The following is a 22329-nucleotide window of genomic DNA, read 5'->3' as shown; positions in this document are numbered from 1 at the left end:
GCATCCAGATAAAAAAAAAAAATTCCTGTGAAAGGTAAGTCTATATTACACAATTTACTATACAACAAAATATCCACAAGCCTCTTTTTTAATATTGATTATCTACTTCTAAGTTGGCAAATTAAATAGCTAGATATAAACAAACAGACAAACAAACAGGAAAGTACGACCAGGCATTTTCAGTCTTTTCATATCATGTTCAAAAGACCAAATCATACAGAGTTGCTATAATACTCAAATAATTTAGTCTTGGATTAAAAGAAAATGGTTTATAAAAGCCTGATATGTAGCCATATAGCCCAAATAAGAAATCTTTCCTGAATAGATTCATGAGGGTATTCAGCTCAACTGATGCATGACGTTATAAAGTCATGGTCAAATAACACTTTCCTACTTCTTTTTATGTGATAATCTTACCATGCAAATGCATATGAGAACCTCTGGATCTGCTCCCAGAGTTTACATAGTCCTAATCTTGGAGTATCTGTTGGCTGGGAAGATAGGCTAAGTTCTACAAACGTTCAAGGATGCCTAAAATTCTACTTTGTTTCCACAATGCTATGCAGTGAGATGGCTCATGGTATCATTTTCAATCCTGGGGAAGAAAGACTACTAGACTTAAAAACTTCAAAGAAACATGTAAATATCAAATAAAATATAATGTCTACTGAAATTCATAAATCTTTCATACTAAATAATTTTTTAACATCTTATCAGCAACACTTGTCAATTTTAAAAGATCAAAATAAGTTTAGAGGAAATTTAATCCTAAGAAAAAGGTAACCCATAACGCATTACAGATAGGGGCTAAATCTGAATTTCGTTAAGCATTCTAAGAAGATGGTGACAATACAATATTGTTCCTAGTAACACTCTTAAAAATAATAGAATCAAAATAAAATGACCAACTTAGTGTTCACATTTTGTTTTCTAAATACAAACTCCAATAAGAGAAACCAGAGTTCCTTGGAGAAGTGCTTGATTCCAGGTGTGCAGAAGGCAAAACACAAGATCAATCGGGAGCATCTTGTGCCAGAAAGTAAGAAAGTACGCAAAGGATGGGGCAAGATGAAAGGACAGAGGCCAGCCAGAAAGAGCTACTAAGGGCCAATGCTGATATTATTTGAACAACAAAATGAATAATGACAGTTTGGGATTAAAACATAGAAAATAAATGCTTATTAACCACACTGACATAAATAAGTAAATAAATAAATAACAGAAGAGAGACCTCTCTCTTACAGAAGAATTCCAAGTAATAAACATAACAGGTATCAGGGACATACAAACTCACCATTACAACACCACAGTAAATAACTGTTGCCTACAGACAAGACCCACCCATGGATGCTAAAATTAGTGGGGGAAGCTTGAAAAGAAACTGAATATTTATATAGTCTCAAAGTATCTTCCCCTAAATATTTATAATCTCAAAGGGAAAAAGAGTAATTTTATAGTGTAGCAGCTCGGCAGACACCACTTTAACCGTGAGATCATGGTAATATCACCAGTAAAAAGACAATAGACATCCTGTTACATCTATATAATGCACTGGGAAGGACATATCACTTATGTGGCAATCTTGCCCCCAAATGCATAATCTCAATATTACATGAGAAAACACCGGACAAACTCAAGGTGAGACATTCTACAAAATATCTAAGTGAGAATCAGGAGACATGATGGAACTCTGGATGGAATCATAAAACAAAAATGACATTAATGGGAAAACTGGTGAATTCCAATTCTAATAAGGTAATTCTAATAAGGTCTACAGTTAGACTAGTGCTGTATCAACATTAATTACTTGGTTTTAACCATTGTACTATGATTATATAAGACCTTAACATTGAAGGTATAAAGGAAGAAGAAGTACCAAGTTAAAATATAAGCAAATACCCTTACCTTCACTTGATTTTTCTGCTTGTTTTGTTGCATTTTCTACTTTTTTTTGTTTTGCTGCTAAGAGTTCCCGCTTTAATTGTCTTGCTTCTTTTCTGAGCTCTTCACTATAAAGCAAAAACAATCACATAAGTATAAAATATACTGAGAGAAAGTTGCTTAGCAAAAACAAGTAATTCTGGTTTTCAGGTGCATTAAATCCCTAAGAAAAACACAGCTTGTAATGTAATTAATTTTGTGTATGTTTACTTGTGGTATGGAAATATACTTAAAGAATATTTTTAAGTTATAATAGCAATCTATCCATATACATAAAAGGCTAAGCAACCAGCTGACCCTCCGACTGGCTGACCGGCCGGTAGGTATGATATGCACTGACCACTAGAGAGCAGACGCTCAACACAGGAGCTGCCAAGTGACAGGAACTTTGCAGAGTGCCCTCTTGCACTCTGGGACCCCCTGGGGTATGTCGGACTGCCAGTTTCGGCCGATCCCCGCAGGCCAGGCCAAGGGACCCCACCTGCTGGAGGGACCCCGCTCACTCTGTAGACACCCTTCGAGCCCTGGCGCAGCCCCAAGTGCAGCTGGCTGAAGAGGGACCTCGGGAGGTTGGTTCCAGGGTGTGTCTGGCTGCCTTGCCCAGTCCTGCCCTGCTGGCCACCTTCTAATTAATTTCCTTTCAATATGCACGAATCCGTGCACTGGGCCTCTAGTATACTATGAATTATTATAAAATATACCCCCTTTCAAGTATATCAAACAGAATTAGTTAAGTGATAAATGACCCATTGTTCTCCCTCTAATTTACTTGCAAATTTAACATCCTCGTTTCAGTTTAATAATTTGTGGATAGCCAAATCAAAGTAAAAATTTTAATATAAGTACTAATAACTAAACCTGGGCATACCCAAAAAGATTTGGCTTTAAAACTTACTGAATTCCTGAACTGGCACAAATAACTACCATTTATTAAGCAATTATTACAAGTTAGCTGCAGTGCTAAAATTTTTATAAACTCAATAAAAATTTTAATACCTTTTAATACCCACTTAATACCACAATTTGGCAAATAATTTCCTCTTCTGTGAAAACTACCAGACCAATGTATTCTGATGATGAATACAATCATATATTAAAGGCAAAGTGAAATGTAAATGGTGACTTCACTGTAAGCCACTAGTTAAGTGTCTAGTTTCAACAAGCCAGTTTTAGGACAGGAGATTCAAATTCGAGTCTTGGAAAAACTTATTTTTCTTAAATATATTTCTTTATTGGTTTCAGAGAGGAAGGGAGAAGGAGAGAGAGATAGAAACATCAATGATGAGAGAGAATCACCGATCGGCTGCCTCCTGCATGCCCCCCACTGGGGATCGAGCCCGAAACCCAGGCATGTGCCCTTGGCCGGAACTGAACTTGGGACCCTTCAGTCCACAGGCTGATGCTCTATCCACTGAGCCAAGCCGGCTAGGGCAGGGTCACTTGTGAATAATCAAAACTATGAATTTTATATCTGTGAATGTTAAACATCCACTCTATTTTCAACTAAAGCTATAGTGGATCACAAAGACTGAGACAGACGCCCATGTGAAGGTTTAGTGGAATCTTAAGTCTGATGAATTCTGTACTGATTCAACCTTTATTTCTTCATCCTGATCTCTAAATCTGATTTATAGATTATAAACATATATATTTTACCACTGCCCTATAATAGAGTTACCAAGCTGATAGGCCTTACAATGTCAGTGACTCAGTTTTCTTTTCACCTCTTTCCCACATCAAACACACACAGTCATGTTATGTATCTGCCTGGCCTCCAAGATCCTTAATTCTGAAACTCTCCTTCTGATCAATATCTATTACCTTTTAAAAAACTTTTTTCTTATTGACTTCAGAGAGGAAGGGAGAGGGAGTGAGAGATAGAAATATCAATGATCAGAGAGAATCACTGACTAGTTGCCTCTTGCATGAGCCCTACTGGGGATCAAGCCCACAGCCGGGCATGTGCCCTGACCAGGAATTGAACCTGTGACCTCTTGGTTCATAAGTTGATGCTCAACCACTGAGCCATGCTGAACAGGCAACCTTTTTAGCTTTCTCACTCATTCATTTGTCTGAGCCTGTGCTTACTCTTCTAATAACAAAAGCCAAATCCTTAACGTAGTTCATGGTCTACTGGTCCTATCCTAAGCCCAATTGGCTCTCCATCCATTCTGGATGATTCGTTCAGCCATTTCACTGATGTGCTCAACTGCACCTTTAATTTTCTTAACTTGTTTGTCCTTACGGATACATCATAATCACCTAAAAAGCTTGTTAAAACAACTTCCAGAAGACAAACCCCTAGAGAATATGATCTCTTTAGATATTGGATGCTGCCTGGGAATTTGCTTTTGTGACAAGTTCCCCAGGTGATTCCATTACGCACTCAGGTTTGGGACCCAATGCATTAGGACCTTACTATAGAAATTATCTCTCTTTCTTACAACTTCAAGCACTCCTACTTCAAAGATCCTTTTATTCAGCCAACAAACATGATCACATTTCCTTGGACTGTGCTCCAATCAAGTGATTATTATCTTCCCAAGTGGACTCCTTGCCTGAAAGAATAGTTTATATACACAGCCTACTGCATCAACCTCTAACTTCTTAATCTCTTGCAATCTATCCTTTTTATACTCTATTGAAACTGCTTCTGTATCAACCAAATTCAATGGCCTTTTCTCAGTCCTCCTCTTCCTCTTTGGCCTATCATGCAATGATATTAACCACTCCTTCCTTCTTGAAATTCTATCCTAATCAGACTTAACTACCACTTAATAGTCTTGATTTGCCAATTCTCCTTCTCCTAGTTACTCTTTTTCTTCTCATCCTATAATTGTTCGCATTTTCCCCATTTCCATACCCTGTACACTGGCATTTTTATCTAATCATCACATAAAATCAAGTATCACCTTTACATAGGTTATTTCCAAATCTAAACGTTTTGCCCTGATTTTGGTCCTGCATTTGTAACTATCTACTACAAATCTCCATGTATATTAGTGCTGTCCAACAAAAATGTAAGACACATACATTTCCTAGCAGCTACATTAAACAAATGGTAAAAACACACACACACACACACACACACACAACACACACACACAACAACACACACAAAAAAACAGGTTAAAATATCCAAAATGTATTTCAACATGTAACCAATATAAAAATATTACTTTGATATTTTACATTCTTTTTTAGTGCTATATCTCCTAAATCTGGTGTGTACTTTATACATCTCAATTCAAATTAGCCACATTTCAAGGGTCCAGATCTAGAGGAATAGCAGAGGCTAGATGTCACAATAATTACAGAAGCTTTATGTCCAAACTTGAAGTCATCTCCTTCCTGCCCTAACCTGTTCATTCTTCTGAGGTCCCTAGTTGATTGTGGAAGCACTTTCTGTTATGACCAGACTTTAAACTTCCACTGGGACTGTCCACGCTCCCTTTCCCTGAATCACTGTTGAAGCACGTCATTTTCCAATCTCTCTCACATACAAGTGCTCTTCTTGACTTTCACATCAATGCCTAGTTTAGGCTCTCATTATGTATTTCTTAGATAAATGTAATTACTTCCTATTTCTTGAAGTTATATAAACACAGGGAATAGCAACCACATCTTTGCTCTGTCCACTAAATACCCTTATCTTTTTATTATAATGATTTAAAACATTTTTACTTTGGTAAGTAATTCAGAAATGTAGATAATGTTTTCTGATGACTGCGATTACGGTATGCTGAAGATTAAAGAGGAAATGCTGCATGGTGGCTGAATAAACATTATAAGGGTAATCTGAAGTATGCAGAGAATGAGGGGCCATGAAAGCATATACTATTATAGAAGCAGTAGAGCACAGGATTAACTTTGGATTCAGAAAATCCCTTCCTCTCAGAAAAATTCAAAAAAGACAAAGTGAGATAAAAAAGTAGGCCTATAGATAGAGATTATTAAAATATGCTTCATTATCCTGAATTTTTCATGTGATGAAGAGTTTACAATATTGTCATAATCTTTCAGACTGTTCAAACAACACCATTTGTTAGTACTTGTGGGATCCATGACTCTTGGAATGAAGTGCAAATTTCTAGTCTAGTCTTTAGATTGCAGTCTGATATTAGGGTTCCCAATCTTATATTCTCTGGATTATAAGCCTATCCTTGGGCACTAGAATATATTAAAATTTGATATAATGGGAATGAAAATTGTAAGCCTGAAGAATACTGCTTACAAAGCAAGCATACAAACTATGGGCTGGCTTTTGAGTCCAGACAGCATTTTTCTGGCTCCCTTAGAGCCTAATTTCTGCTTGTATGGCAAAAGAAATCTATCTAATAATAGGATAATATACAAATTGGTCAGGATGCCATCACGTAACGACCAGCCAGCAGGCTGCGTTCCCGCCCCCTGCACCAGCCCAGAGACATGAGGCTCATGTCCCTGATGCTTGCAATGGGCCCTGGGACGTGAGGCTTGCGTCCCCACCCACTGCGCCGGCCCTGGGATGTGAGGCTCACATCCCTGCCCCCAGCAATGAGCCCGGGACATGAGGCTCACATCCCCGCCCCTGGCAACAAGCCTGGGACGTGAGGCTCACGTCCCCACCCCCTGTGCCGGCCCGGGGGTCCGCAGGTGTGCCCAGAGGCCTCTGCACCGAAGGCCCGGCCAGGGGTCCGCATGTGCACGGAGGTCCGCAGGCCTCCACTGTGGCCCGGCCCAGGGGTCCACAGGTCTCCCCTGGCTCTGGCCTACCTCTTTGGGGCAATCCATAGAGGAGCCCCGGATGGGTGGGCAGGGCCTACCTCTTGGGGCAATGGATCGCAGGGCTCCCACACAGTGACAGGGCACAGGTCAGGCTGGGGGACCCTCCCCCTGCCCCGCCCCAAGTGCACAAATTTCATGCACTGGGCCACTAGTGGCTTTTATAAGCTGCTATTAACTCTAAGCTAATTAATTTTTTTCTAATAGGGTGTTTCTAATTTGAATTCATTTGAATTGTAATGTGATTTGTATGACATCACCATTATCCACCAGATAATTCTGCACTGTATATATACATATAAATTTTGGAAAATACAAAAAAGTATTAAAATGAACTAAAAGAGTTCACAAGTTCACAAATTTATTTTGGAGCTTATAAAGAAGTGAACATTTTACCCAACACTCTAGCCCATTTCCTAGAGGTAATTACTATCAATAGTGTGTGAGGATAACATTCTAAATTATGCTTATGAAAACACACATACATGCATACATACCAGTAAACATTTATACATATACACACATATTATTAAACTTTTTTTCAACAAAAACAAAACCATGCTATATAATTTTGTATAATATGCTTTTACTCTCTTAATATATTTGGGGCCCAGCCAGTAAAGCTCAGTGGTTGAGCAATGACCTATGAACCAGGAGGTTACGGTTCGATTCCCAGTCAGGGCCCATGCCCAGATTGTGGGCTCAATCCCCAATAGGGGTTATGCAGGAGGCAGCTGATCAATGATTCTCTCCCATCATTGATGTTTCTATCCCTCCCTTCCTTCCTCTCTGAAATCAATAAAAATATAAAATATATACATATTTGTGGACATACACTCTAAATCAATATATACAGATCTCTTCTTTCTCTAGTGGACATGCCTTAATTTATTTAACCCATGCCAATATTGATGAACATTTAGGTTGCTTATATTTTTTGCTATTACAATGAGCTTGCAGAAAGCATTCTGAACATTAGTTTTCACTCATGCTCTTTCTTATACTGTAGGGTAGCTCTTAGAATTATATGTACTTTATATTAGGGTATAGGCAGCTTATTATTAGATGACAGGATGTATCTTTCATATCTATCTTTCGCCTTGTATTCATATTTCCTTGAGGTTTTCCTATTTATGTGATAATTCTTCCTCTGAGCTTCAAGATACTTAATTCAGTTTTCAACAATGTTTTTGAGTTCCAAAATCTCTTTATTTTTCTGATTGCTTTTTAGTAATGATTTCGCTAATCTCCCTATGAATTTACATTATTTTCTTTTAGAGTTATTTTTATTTCTTCCTTTAAGGATGCAAGAGTCATCTGGTCTGATTGTTGTTTTATAATATTTTTTAATCTGATAAATATGTAATACTAGAGGCCCGGTGCACAAAAATTTGTGCACTCGGGGGGAAGGAGGGGTCCCTCAGCCCGGCCTGTGCTCTCTCGCAGTCTGGGACCCCTCGGGAGATAACGACCTGCTGGCTTAGGCCCTCTCCCGGGTGGCAGAGGGCAGGCCCAATCCCTAGGTGCAGCCCCTGGTCGGGCTCAGAGGAGGGCCGATTGGGGAGTTGGGGCGCCACCCCGTCATGCACAGAGCAGGGAGATTGGGAGGTTGTGATGCCACCCTCAGTTACACTCAGGGTAGGGCCGAATGGGGGGTTGGGCACCGTCCCCTGTCACACTCCAGGCAGCGTTCGATAGGGAGGTTGCGGCGCCACCCTCGGTCACGCACAGAGCAGGGCCAATCAGGGGGTTGGGGAACTGCCCCCTGTCACTCACAGAGCAGGGCCCATCAGGGGGTTGGGGCGCCGCCCCCTATCACTCACAGAGCAGGGCCGATCAGGGGGTTGGGGCACTGCCCCCTGTCACTCACAGAGCAGGGCCAATCAGGGGGTTGGGGCACCGCCCCCTGTCACCCACAGAGCAGGGCCGATCAGGGGGTTGGGGCGCCGCCACTCTCACACTCAGGGCAGGGCCGATGGGGAGGTTATGGCTCTACCCCGTCACACACAGAGCAGGGCCCGTGGGGGGGCAGGGGTTGGGGAGCTCCTCCCTATCAGGCACAGAGCAGGGCTGATCAGAGGGTTGGGGCGCCTTCCCCTGTCATGAACAGAGCAGGGTGGATAGGGAGGTTGTGGCCCCACCCTCTGTCACACACAGAGCTGCAGGGCGATCAGGGGGGTTGGGTGCTGCCCCCTGTCACGCTTATCCTGGTGCCGGGAGGCCTCATGGCTCCGCTGATCCCGGTGCTGGGAGGCATATTACCCTTTTACTATATAGGGTAGAGGCCTGGTGCATGGGTGGGGCCGGCTGGTTGACCCTGAAGGGTGTCCTGGATCAGGGTGGGGGTCCCCACTGGGGTGCCTGGCCAGCCTGGTGAGGGGATGATGGCTGTTTGCAGCTGGTCACACATCTTCAGGGTGGGGGGTCCCCACTGGGGTGCCTGACCAGTCTGGGTGAGGGGCTGAGGGCTGTTTTCAGGATGGGACTGAAGCTCCCAACTGCTCTTTTTTTTCTTTTTTTTTCTTTTTTTATTCTGGGCCAGCTTTAGCTCTGAGGCTTGGCTCCAGCTCTTAGGCCTCTGCTCCTGAAAGTAGGTTTCTGGCCTTTGCTTACAATGTTGCGAATCTGCTGGCTGAAGTCCTGCGGTATTTGTTACAGAGTTTCTTAAACTGCCCGCTCAGAGGCCTGCAGCGGCAGGCAGGCGGGGAACGTTGGTTTCCTCCGTCACTGAGGCAACCAAGCCTCATGTTAGTTTCAAGCTGCCTGGCTGCCGGCCGCCATCTTGGCTGACAGTTAATTTGCATATCTTGCTGATTAGCCAATGAAAAGGGTAGCGGTAGTACGCCAATTACCATGTTTCTCTTTTATTAGTGTAGATGCTCTGCTCCAATGACAGAAAGAATTTCTTTAAAAAAGCAGTCCAATAAAATATCAGCAGTCTAGAAATTATAGTAGCCTTTATATTTTAATAATAACAAAGAAACTACTAATTCATTCAACAATTTCTGAAGCATTTTATATTTATTTGGTACCATTCTGAGTGATAGCACAGAAATCAAGATGAATATGGAGGGGAAGAAACCTAACTTCAATAGATTGTTTAAAGCAGTTTCTTCCCTCACCACTTACTCTTCTTTTTTTTTTTTTAAAATATATTTTTATTGATTTTTTACAGAGAGGAAGAGAGAGGGATAGAGAGTTAGAAACATCAATGAGAGAGAAACATCGATCAGCTGCCTCCTGCACACTCCCTACTGGGGACGTGCCCGCAACCAAGGTACATGCCCTTGACCGGAATCGAACCTGGGACCCTTCAGTCTGCAGGCCAACGCTCTATCCACTGAGCCAAACCAGTTAGGGTCCACTTACTCTTCTTAATAATCTGTGATCTAAGCATTTTAAGGGTAAGAAGGCTGAGGCTTACAGAGATTAAATACTTAGCCTGAAGTCACACAATCAGTAAATGGGAGAGTTAGACACTAAAAATGAGATTGACTGATTTCTATGCTCTTTCCATTATAGTACACTGATACTTTGAGAAAGTCTCCAAGGGAGTCTAAATTCCAAGGAGGGGCAGACATAGGCCAAATACATAAAGAATAACAACAGTACATAATAAAAAGCGGTAACTGCCATGACAAAGAAATGACTAAAGCATTTTGAAATTCAGAGAAGGAAAGATTAGCACAGGCTAAATAAGAGATGGCTTCAGAGTAGGCATGTGAACTGGGCTATGAGAGATGAGTAGGAGTGAGTCATATGGAGATACAGTGAAGAAGATCCAAACAGTGTGCCTAAACGAAGACAGAGAGGTGGGAAAACGCAGGTGCATGTTAGAACATTATGCTAAAGCATAAATGTTTTAAAGGAGTTGGGGTGATGGTAACAAAAGATAGAGCTAGGATGAGAATCTGGGGCAAAGTCTAAATACTAAGCATTTTTGAGTAGCCAGGTGAGAATATTTTCCTTCAATTTTTCCACACCTTTGAATATATATATATATATATATATATATATATATATATATATATATATTACAACCAGTTTCTTAACTGCTCTTTTTGTCTTCATTTTACCCACTCTCTACCTATTTTAATACCTTACTATAACCCATACACTCCTTAGATTGCTGTCTTTCAAGAAGTAACTTATGACCTCCTAATCAAAAATTTCAACAGCTTCCCTTTAGTGGTAACTTAGACCTTAAGAGAATCTGACTTTGTTTACCATCTTATGAGGCCCACCTTTGGGTACTCCCTTACTTTCTACAGCTGATAAGTAATCACCCTTCTTCCTTTACAAAGTCTCTTCCTTTTTGTGATTAGTGACAGTGGTCTGGGCTTTTATGACTTAACTATTACAGTGTCTCCTATTTGGCCTATGTGCTTCTGTTCTAATGTTTCTTCCATTCATTTTGCACACTTATGCCAAGTTGTACAATTCTACTCCCCTGATCTCCAGATCTCCCTAAATCCTACTGAATTGTGCACTAATTACTTTTCCAAGCATTTAATTCCCTCTCATGAGCTACCTTCAAACTACTTTTTCAACTTTGTCTCTCACATATCTTCTATAGTTATAATAAATTTCAGCCAAAATATACTAGTCATAATTACCTTGGCAAACTTTAGGCTTCAGCACACCTTGGCAAACTCTGAACTAGAGCACACATACCCCTTTGTTCATACCATTTTCATGACCTAAAATGGTCTTTCCTCCTATTCTGCCTGCTAAAATCTTCCTCATCTTTCAAGGTTTCCTGGAGAATGTGGCATTTAAACATAGCCCTCGAGCAAAGTTGCCAACCTCATTGGGTGTCAGTTCTCTCATCTATAAATTGTGGCTATATTCACCATATGTATTATAGTAAGACTAATGCAAATATTAAGGATTAATATTAGTAAGAACACTATCTGGTGCCTAGGAGGCAGTTTTTTAATGATAAAATACAACCAACCCATGACTGTAAAATTACATAAATAATTAAATAAATAAAAATGATAAAAATGATAAAAATGATTTCAAGTAAAAATTGATAATAGAATGATACTAATTACTATAGCACTGAAGATGTCTACTCTAATGTTACTGATGGACTTTTTTTCTTTTTAAAACTAACATCCATTACAAAAGATTAAACAAAACATTTGGGTAAAAAAAGAGATATTGCCCGCCCGGCGTGGCTCAGTGGTTGAGCGTTGGCCTAGGAATCAGGAAGTCACTGGTTTGATTCCCAGTCAGGGCACATGCCTGGGTTGTGGGCTCGATCCCCAGTGTGGGGTGTGCAGGAGGCAGCTGATCAATGATTCTCTCTTATCATTGATGTTACTATCTCTCTTTCCCTCTTCCTTCCTCTCTGAAATCAATAATAAAAAAAAATATTAAAAATCCTGGGGATCTTTAACATCCTGTAAAAAAAGGGATGTTAATGAGAAGATCTAGACCAAGCATCACTATGTGGCCATAAAAAAGCAATTAATCCTTCTTTGCCTCTGTTTTATCATCAACTAAGAAGAGTCTGAGGAGGGTGTAAATTAGTATTTCTGAAATGCATAATCATAATTATAATATAAATGTGAAAAGTGATTATAATCTGTAGATCATTTTATTTCAATTACTTTGGATTTAGGATCTTAAAGCCCATTATCTAAGGAAATGGTGAGATGCAGAATATAGTCATTTTCATCTTAGATACAAAGAAGTGGAGTGTAGAGATAGTGAGAGATTTTTTTCAATATTGCCCACATCAGTAATTGAATGGTAAACTTGATACAGACCTCCTAATTCATTATGCAGTTTCTCATTTAATCTGCTAACTACCCACTGAGTGAAAAGTATATTTAAATTTGAATACCTTATTTTTAAGCTAAATATTTTTTTATGCAACAAAAGGTACTATGAATAAGTGACTACATGGGAAAGTTTTATAACTACAGTGTGTTTAAATTTATCGGACTATTTATATTACTTTATAAAAGATTTTGAAAATCTTGCACTTTTTTTTAATCATTCAGCTTTTCAATTTGAGATTGAAGACTTAAAATGGCAATGGCATAATTTTCAGTCAGTTGTTATTTTTTCCCAGGTGCTTTTCTAATTTTCTTTAGTTTCTAGGAATGTGCCTTAGGAAAATTTTGAGTTATATTTGTTCTTTGTTCTTATGGCATAAGACATATCTTAATATAAGGGTGGTAAGCTCAAACACTGACCTTCTCTAACATACACCTTAAAAAAAAAGGTAAAGTTGTCAAGACAGCGTTTGATAAGTTTTTGAAGAGAACTTTAATCTACAAAAATGAATGAAATATGTATAAATTTCTTTTATAGAACAGTAAATGAATTTGCTTAGAGACCTTGTTAGGCAAGCTGACAGATAAACACATGTCCATTACAGACACAGTTTTTTGGACCATGGATGTAACACTTGCAGTTAGCTTAAGCCTGCAATTTCCCAACATCTGATAATAATTCATAACACATGAAAATGATTGAAAACCAAACAGTACGCCCTTCCTGGTTTTTAGTCTATTGCTTTAATAACAAAGATACTGAATCTGTTTTTAATAAAACAATAATTTGGCTGTTGATGAAATAATGAAATAGCCGTAAAAAAGGCCATTATAGGTATTAAAACTATAGATGGAAGACATGACGTTTAGACTTTGGTATCATCAGCAGTAGCAGAGATGCATATTTACCATATATCAGAAAGTATCAGAATATGCTGTAGTTTATACATTAATTTTGAAAATATATACATATATCCAGGAAATATCTAACCAAATTAAATCAGGAACTCCCTGTGTGTTCAAAGCTCTGTTCTCCCTATTACTGGCAGTATGGCTTCAGACAACTAAGTTAATCCATGTTAAGTCTCAGTTTCCTTATCTGGAGACGAAAATAAGAGTAAGGCTGGAAGAAAACAATATGATTCCATGGAAACTACTTAGCATACTTAATATGGTGCTTGGCCGAGAATATATACTTAACATTAGTTTGCTTCTATTATTACCATTATTGTTCTCACTTCTACCACCAACACTACTTTTTTTCTTACTATTTAAAAACTCAGTTACCAACAAAATGAGACCTCAGGCTAATTAAAGATATTAAAAAGGCAAATCCTTCTATTTTTCTCATGGGTGCATAGATTTAAAAGCTTGCTGATAGGTTTCTGCCATTGATGCACTGCTTGTATTAAAAACCATATGCTATGAAAATGGGAAATGTAACATTTAAAAAAATTAAAAATTATAAAATTTTCATATCCTAATTCAGGTCAGTAACACTTGGAACTGAATTGCTTATATTCTTTCATTATGATTTACTTGAAAGGTAAACATTAAACATGACAACTAAGAAATCTCTCTCTTATATATACATATATATGTTCACTAATTCTATGAGAGAGGCTAACAGAACCTACATTATTTTATCCTAAGTGATCCTGGAAAGCATCTATCAGAAGATAACATTTAATGTAAGAGCTAATGTTCTATAGGCCTTTTATAATCTTTTAGACCAATATGTAGGAATTGAAAGACTATATACCTATCAGTAAGTACATTGCAACTTGGAAAGAAGAAGAAATCTAAATGTACCCATATAACACCTGTAGACTTATAATCTTACTCCTTTCATATGAAAGATCACATTTATTTTTAATATATTTTATTGATTTTTTTACAGAGAGGAAGGGAAAGGGATAGAGAGTTAGAAACATCAATGAGAGAGAAACATCGATCAGCTGCCTCCTGCACACTCCCTACTGGGGATGTGCCTGCAACCAACATGTCCTTGACCGAAATCGAACCTGGGACCCTTAAGTCCGCAGGCTGACGCTCCATCCACTGAGCCAAACCGGCCAGGGCCACAATTATTTTTAAATAAAAAGTTTGACAGCAGATGTAGATTGTCATTAATCTTTGTAAGATCTCTTTCAAATCTTAAAAAATGAAATCATCTTTTCCAAAATAGACTACTAATAAACAGGAATATTGCATAAAATCATAAAACGCCCATGACAATAGAAGATGATACTGTTATTCTGTCTAAATACCAAGTAAGGAGTTCAGAATCAAACATGTTATTTCACAGCAAGAACTTGGCTTAGCCCATATTTCACAGAAGTGGAGCAAATTTGTTGTGGCAGAAATTCGGTCTTTAGCCATATGTCTACTCCTCAATCCAACTTTACAAATGATATTAACTCAATATGAAAAACAAATGAGATTTCCATTCCCAGTAAGGCAGCATACTAGTAACCTAAAAACTCTCTTGCAATCAAATACCTAGAAATGTTGAATAAGTACATTAAAAAATACTTTTAAATGCATAGCTTACTTAGCTCACTAAAAACGAAGGGGTTGAAAAATAAGGAAAGGACTGAAAACCAGAGCAAAAGCATCGGACCTGTTATTGGTACACTCTGAGTTACTAGTCTCAGTAACCTAGAAAGGCTGAGTTTTAATGTGGGGCTTTAACAATCAGGATACAGTGCTATTCCTACACACGAAGCAAGGATTCTCCACTCATTGGAAGGATGGGAATGAACACATCTACTAAAAAAGCTTGTCTGTCTCAGGTTCATGCAGATAAGCAGGCTTTCAAGCTAATGAATATTCTCATGGTATAAGGAGTATTTTTAATTAAAATCACCAGTGATAGTACTCTAATGCACCCCCTAGAACCAAAGGCAAATGCTATCTGAAGGAAGGAATTCTCAATCAAGATTTTACAAACTCTAAAGAGTTCTAAAATAAAATAGCTCCTATAAAATAAGATTTCATAATATACAATGAAACAGGGGAACAACAGATAACAGAGCCTCACCCTCAAATCTTCAGACAATGCAAAAATAAACAAGAATGCTTATTATATGGAGAGAATTAAAGAAAATAAAAAAATGAATTTAAGATCTACAACAATAACTGGAAAAAGAACCAAAACAACTTTTAGAAGTATGAGTAGAATAACTAAAGTTAAACTCAATGAAAAGTTGAATAGCTGAAAAGAGAGTGAGTTAATTAAGAGATATATGGAAAGCATGCATAGCTTTCAGGAAGCAAAACAAGAGTAAAAATAATCAACTCTAGGAGGTTAAAAGACATGGAAGACAGAGTGAGAAGTCCACTACATGTATATGTGGAATTGCAGAAAGAGAAAATAAAGAGGTTAAGAGTGAGACAATAATGTCTGAGAATTATCAAAAATTGATGAAAAACTTCAGTCTTCAGATTCAGGAAGCTCAATGAATTCAAGCAGGATAAATAAAAAGAAAATTCAAATGTAAGCATATCATAGTCAAGATGCAGAACACAGTAGACAAAGTGATCTTAAAACAATCAGCATAAATTAATAAAGATAAATCATGTAAAATGAAGTTTACTTTTTTCTTTGACATAATGTAGACTGACATATCATGAGAAGAAAGCAGTCATGGACTTACACAACATAAGACATCAATGATCTCTTTCATTACAGCCATTAAAGTGAAGAACAAATAATGGCTGGATGCTTAAACAAAAATGATTACAAATTAATCCTAACTAGCTTAACTATTCCAAGAGGTCAAAGTTAAGCTTTACCAGTGATATTTACTACGAGAACCTTGTTGAGCTCTGGAAGGTAAATCTCAATATTGTAGAGGCCCCCCTGTGACTCGGTTCCCCCTCGAGTTTTAACTCTCAGATCTGTCCACAGTGTGCCTCCAGCAATTTGTCAGTTACAGTTCAAGTTTTCTATCCCAATGCTGTTCCCATGGTGGGTTCACTTGTGCTCAGGTACTCTGCAACTCTGTATTTGTCTGCCTCTCTCCAAACGAGAGGGAAGGGATATGCCCAGTGTCCTCATCTCCCGCAGTGAGCCAAGAAGAGGAAAAAGCAAGGTTAAATAATTTTATTAAAGAGCATATTTTATTTTATTTTATTTTATTTTATTTTATTTTATTTTAATGTAACATAAAAATATTAAATGGAAGTGAGACTAAAGAAATTTCTAAATTGTATGTAAATGCTTCTTTGTCTCAAAGAGATTTCCTATGGAATTCTTCCGTTTCATAACATTTCAAAAGATGTTATGAAAATGTTAAGAAATTGGAGTCGTTAAAAAAATTTCATGATTCAATTTTATGCTGTACTGATTAACTTCCTGCCCTAAAGGTTGAGGAAATTAGTATATGTAACATTTTCCCCCCACATTTTCCAATTTGGTTAGTTATATTATTATTTTTACACTGTCAATGTTCATAGCATTTATTTGCAGGATTTTCACAGCTGTATAGTCTTACTTTTTGATTTAAGTGGATAATTGTTTACCACTATCTCCTCAGCCCCGCACCTCTAGTCCTGAGTTCAAGAGCCATCTGGAATGATGCACACTTACTGCCAATGACAGTTATTTCTGGATGTTTTTAGGTGTGTTGTTTTAGGTTTTCTATTTTCTTCTCTCTCTGATACATTGCCTTAATTTTTTATGAGTAGGCATCATTTTTACAAGAAACAAAAGTCACTTTGAAAAAATATTTAATGAGCTATATTTATCATAGTATCTAACACAGTGATTCAATATGCAGTACATGTTAAGTAAGTACAGGCATAAACTAAAAGTGAAATGGTATCAGAACACCAATCCTGTAAAGCATCAGAGGTATGGGGACTAGGGAAGAATTTTATGAGAAAATAGACGTCTCACACAGAATAAAAATCACTAAGAAACTGCACCAGATAAAATAATGTCTAACTAAAAAGGATGAGGTCATTTTTGTGAAGGTCATACTTGCTTGGTGACAGCATTATGTAAATTATCTATTAAAGATTTCCCATTTCCCACAGTGTCCTTGGCTTACTAAGTTTGCTTTCCTGACATCAAAATGATTTCAACGTTATATAAAAGATTGAAAATGTGAACAAATAAATTTTTTAATCCTCACCCAAGGATATATATTTTTTAAATTATTGATTTTAGAGAAAGGAGAAGGGAGTGAGAAAGAGAGAAACATCAATGTGAGAGAGAAACATTGACTGGTTGCCTCCCGCATTCGCCCCAACTGCAGATCCAACCCATGACCCTTCAGTGTATGGTAGACATTCCAACCAACTAAGCCACACAAACCAGGGCTGAATAAATAATTTTTAAATACAATATATGGTATGGATTAAACAGGGGGGAAATGAGGCAGAAGTTTTTCTGGCATTCAGCTAGACTTTCGTCAGTGTGAATTAGAATTCTACAAATTGGCTTCTAAAAGATCATAAAAGTTTTACAGTGTTTCACAAATGTAGTTGCATGTAGGTGATCCTATTAAATCACTGAAACTTTTCAAAATTTAAGTCTAGGACTGCTGGCCCTGCCTTTCTTATTCACTGCATTTAGAGACCTTGCAGTCACTCCTTCACTTACAAGCCCATTCCACATGGCTTCTGAATAATTTGTAATGAAGGCGAGAAGCATATGATGAGCTTCTATTCTGCTCAATAATGAGTCACTGTTTTAGGTCTATACTTAAGAATACCTAAGTGTAGTCTTTCTCATAATAGCTACAAGCGGATGATGGTGATGATAATAATAATATTATTATACCTTGTTTTTCTAATTCTAATTTTAGACGAGAGTGGGTGGTGGGTGGCAGTTCCCATGTCCCCTGGGAAATAGTTTGCTTGCTTTTTCAAGAAGACCCATGAGATAAATGGTACTTTTGCTTACCTGTCTCTGAAAATTGCCCTTCCTTACTGCTTTGTCTAATTGGTAAGCTTGGACTCTTGGTACAGATGCCTTTCCAAATCAAGTTTGCCACAAACGTTTGACCTTGGGACTCTGTGATTTGCTTGCTTTCAAGTTACTTCTCAAATTAGAAGTAGTTTAATTTTTTAAGCTCAAATTTGATCTCATTGCTTCCTTATTATAGCACCCTTAATTCTCTGAATCCATACTCAGGAACTCTACTACAAGGTTCTCCATGGTCTCAGCTCTGCTTTATTCTCTAGCTCTGTCTCTGGTGCCTCACCCCTTGCATGCATTCCACACATTCTAAAGTCATATTAATTCTCAGAATACATCATAACCTCTGATACCTAATCCTCATGGCCTAAAACATGCCTCTCTTCTCATAAATCACACTTATCCTTTAGATCTCGTCTTCTAGGCCACTTTCTCTACAAAGACTTTTGAATTCCTGATACTGGTACACAAACTCTCTATATTTATCCTTACTGTCATACTTACCCTATCATATTTTAACTGCCTGTTACTTCTTTGTAATTTCCATTAGTCATTTTACTTTTGCAACCCTCATAACTAGCAGGGAATCTGACACATAAGCAGTACTCAGCATTCAGTAAATACATCAAATCAAACTAAATTGCTGGTGGCAATTTTTCTTTTAGACTGCTTAGTATGGCAACTTTTCATCATTTTGGTAGGTAAAAGAGTACATTTAACACTAAAAAATAATTCATTTCTCTTAAGCACTGTCAGAATGCCTCAATGCTAAAAGTGTGTATCCTTCAACTCAGCAATGCCAGGAATGCATCCTAAGGACTTGGAAGTGTTCAAGTACCTGGACAAATGCAAGTGAAGAATGTTCTGGCTGTTCATTACAACATTGTTTATAATGGGAAGTGTCTTTTTAAAATAATCACATTACATAACATAGATTACATATAGAGACAAAGTATTATTTGACTTAAATAAAATAATGTTTATGAGTGTGTGTGCATGCCAACATATAAAAAAATAGAGAAATATTTGAAAGTTCTATCAAAATAAAAACTAGTTAGTTTTGTAGAGTGCAATACCATGTGACAACAATTTTGTAAACTCAATTTTCATTATAAAGATAAATCTACTTCTGTTTAAAAAGAGAACAGTTTCTGCTCTAACTGGTTTGGCTCAGTGGATAAAAAGAGAACAGTTTCTTTTCTAGATGGAATATTTCAAATGATTTTCCCTGAATATCTGCAGTAGGTATTATGATTCATTGTTCCTTCTGTGCCCTTCTCTAAAGTTAAAATAAAGAACTGCAACTAAGAAGTTAAATCCAATCAATTGAACATAATCTAATGTCCAGGTCATTTTTACCGATTTAAGAATCTAGTTGTTAAAACTTTTTTATTTCCACAATGTTCTCACTGCATAACCTCAAACACTTTAGACTATTTTTCTTTAACAGAGTGATTAAGTTCAGAAAGGTGTGGCATAATTGAATGAGTGCTTATATAATGCTTATATTTTTCTATTTACAAGACAAGTGAATTTTATCATAGGGTATAGTCCAATTTGTACTACTTAATAAGTCTGTTACCATAATGACAGTATTGAAACTTCAAGCAAGTTTCTAAAAATTTCCATTGTAATTGTATTATCCATCACTATGGATAAATAAATTCACTGTATGACTTTGATAAAATTACAAGCCCAAGTCGCTCAAAAACATGTTGTTCAAATTTGATCTCACATCTCAAAACAACACATTTTGGGAACTATGCTGTTTTATGCTTCTGTTCTATGGCCACTATGCTACTAAGAAGGTGTTTTGGAGAGTGAATAAAAACCTTTACACTTTTTAAAGCTCTTTCCTATTCTAAGATCCATGGGGGGCAAGAGATAAGGAGAAGACTTCAGCAAGTAAACAAGGCAGTGAGAAGAGAAAAGAAGGAAAGAAAGATTTTACCTGTTTTTTTTTTTCAACAGTAAACAGTAAACCTCCACAACATACACAATACAGTAAAAAAGTATTATGGACACAATAGGCTCTAAGCCACAGGAGGGGCCATGAAGTGTGCATCCTGACTTTTGTAAAAAATTTACCTACATTGTGGCTTAAAGATGTTCTCTAAGTTAATCTGCAGATAATCTAGCGTTCTACTGCTAGAACGCTCGCTGGCATTTAGCTGAAAACAAGTTGCATCCTCAGAGACAATGGTGACTGGATGCAGAACTGACTAATGCCCAGGCTATTGCTGCGGGGAAGGCCAGTTTTCTTTTCCATAAGTCTACGCAGACTTAACCTTTCTGTGGGTTTCCTATTCTGTTACCACCTGGCAGACCAACAGGACCAAGAATTTCGCTTGAACTATGCTAACCAACCCTTCAAGAAAATAAGGACAAGATGTGAGCCAGGAAAAGCACTTTGGAAACTACTTGCACCTAATAAAAACATATTTTTAATTTAGCTAATGTGAAATCCAAACTAGTTCAGTCCAATTGGAAAAGATGCTTTATTTATATTTATATGAGTTCTTAATTTAGGCTTGATTCATGCTTCATGAATAAGAGCTACCATTTCATAGAATAAGGTGCTCATTTGGCCTTCATGTACTTCTACTGATTTTTGTTGATATGTGGCAGGATTCAATATTTGCCCTTCATTCTGTCAATAAACTAAAATTTTCTTTAATGGAGTAAATTCATTAAAAAAATTATGATCAATAAAGTAATATGACTGAAATTTCACAAGGTTACTTTTTATCTTTTTCTGTATTCAAGAAAATGTTCCAAGTACTGTGCTTTTAAGCACATCTCTGTATGTTATCTCATTTTATCCACAGATCAAACTCTAAAAGGTTTTTATTTTTATAAGTGAGGATTGGACAGAGGAAATGGCATATTCAAATATAATGACACAGAAACAGCAAAGCACATGAGGCAACACTTTAGCTTACCTGGTGGATAGTGTACAATAAATAGAACTGCAAAGTATAAACCCGGGAGAATAAAAAGGATATATTTTACACATACTATACCCTCAGCACCATAAACAAATGAGTTGCCTGGACATATGAGCTTAAAGACTCCTTAGAAAACAGTGAAAAGTGTTTTCAATGGAACATAGTTTAAACAGTAGTTCGAAAACGTGAGCAGGTATCAGAATCACCGGAGGGCTTGATAAAACACAAATTGCCATGCAAAAACTTTTAGTTTGATAAATTCCTATTCACTTAAAATTTCTTTTGTTTCTTTTGCCTGGGGAGACATACCCAAAAAATATTGCTAAGAGTGATATCAAATAGTTTACTGCCTGGTTTACTTCCAGGAGTTATATGGTTTCAGGACTTACATTTAAGTCTTTAATCCATTTTGAGTTTATAGGTATAAGATAGTGGTCTAGTTACATTTCTTTTTTGCATGTATCTATCTGTTCAGTTTTCCAACACCATTTATTAAAGACTGTCTTTACCCCACTGTACATTCTTGCCTCTTTTGTCAAAGATTAGTTGGCCACATAGCTGTGGTTTCTGTATGGGCTCTCTATTGTGTTCTAATGATCTATGGGTCTGTTTTTGTGCCAGTACCATCTCCTTTTGATTACTGTAGCCTTTTGTATAGTTTGATATCAGGTAGCGTGATACCCCCAACTTTGTTATTCTTTCTCAATACTGCTTTAGCTGTCCTGGGTCTCTTGTAGTTTCATTTAACTTTCATGATTATTGATTCTAATTCTGTAAAAACTGTCATTGGTATTTTGATAGAAATTCCATGAAATCTTTAGAATGCATACAAAACTCTAATTTGAGAGGATAGATGCATCCTTATGTTCATTGCAGCATTATTTACAATAGCCAAGATAGGAAAGCAACCTAAGTGTTCATTGATAGATGAAAAGATAAAGAAGATATGAATATAGAG

At 37.3% G+C, this 22329-nt stretch overlaps 1 protein-coding gene across 2 annotated transcripts in view; it reads right to left on the bottom strand.

The window, feature by feature from the left end:
• Positions 1 to 22329, bottom strand: part of CWC27 (CWC27 spliceosome associated cyclophilin) — a 183927-nt gene that overhangs the window by 76787 nt on the left and 84811 nt on the right. For both annotated transcript variants that reach the window (XM_081089109.1, XM_081089108.1), the window contains exon 11: positions 1906 to 2009. In XM_081089109.1, coding sequence (XP_080945235.1) covers positions 1906 to 2009 — 104 coding nt within the window. The remainder of the gene's footprint in view (positions 1 to 1905; positions 2010 to 22329) is intronic.

This window comes from Myotis nattereri (assembly GCF_964212035.1).
Source record: "Myotis nattereri genome assembly, chromosome: 4".
Taxonomy (NCBI): domain Eukaryota; kingdom Metazoa; phylum Chordata; class Mammalia; order Chiroptera; family Vespertilionidae; genus Myotis; species Myotis nattereri.
The sequence above is the reverse complement of the archived record's forward strand: the minus strand, read 5'-3'. Positions and strand labels throughout refer to the sequence as shown.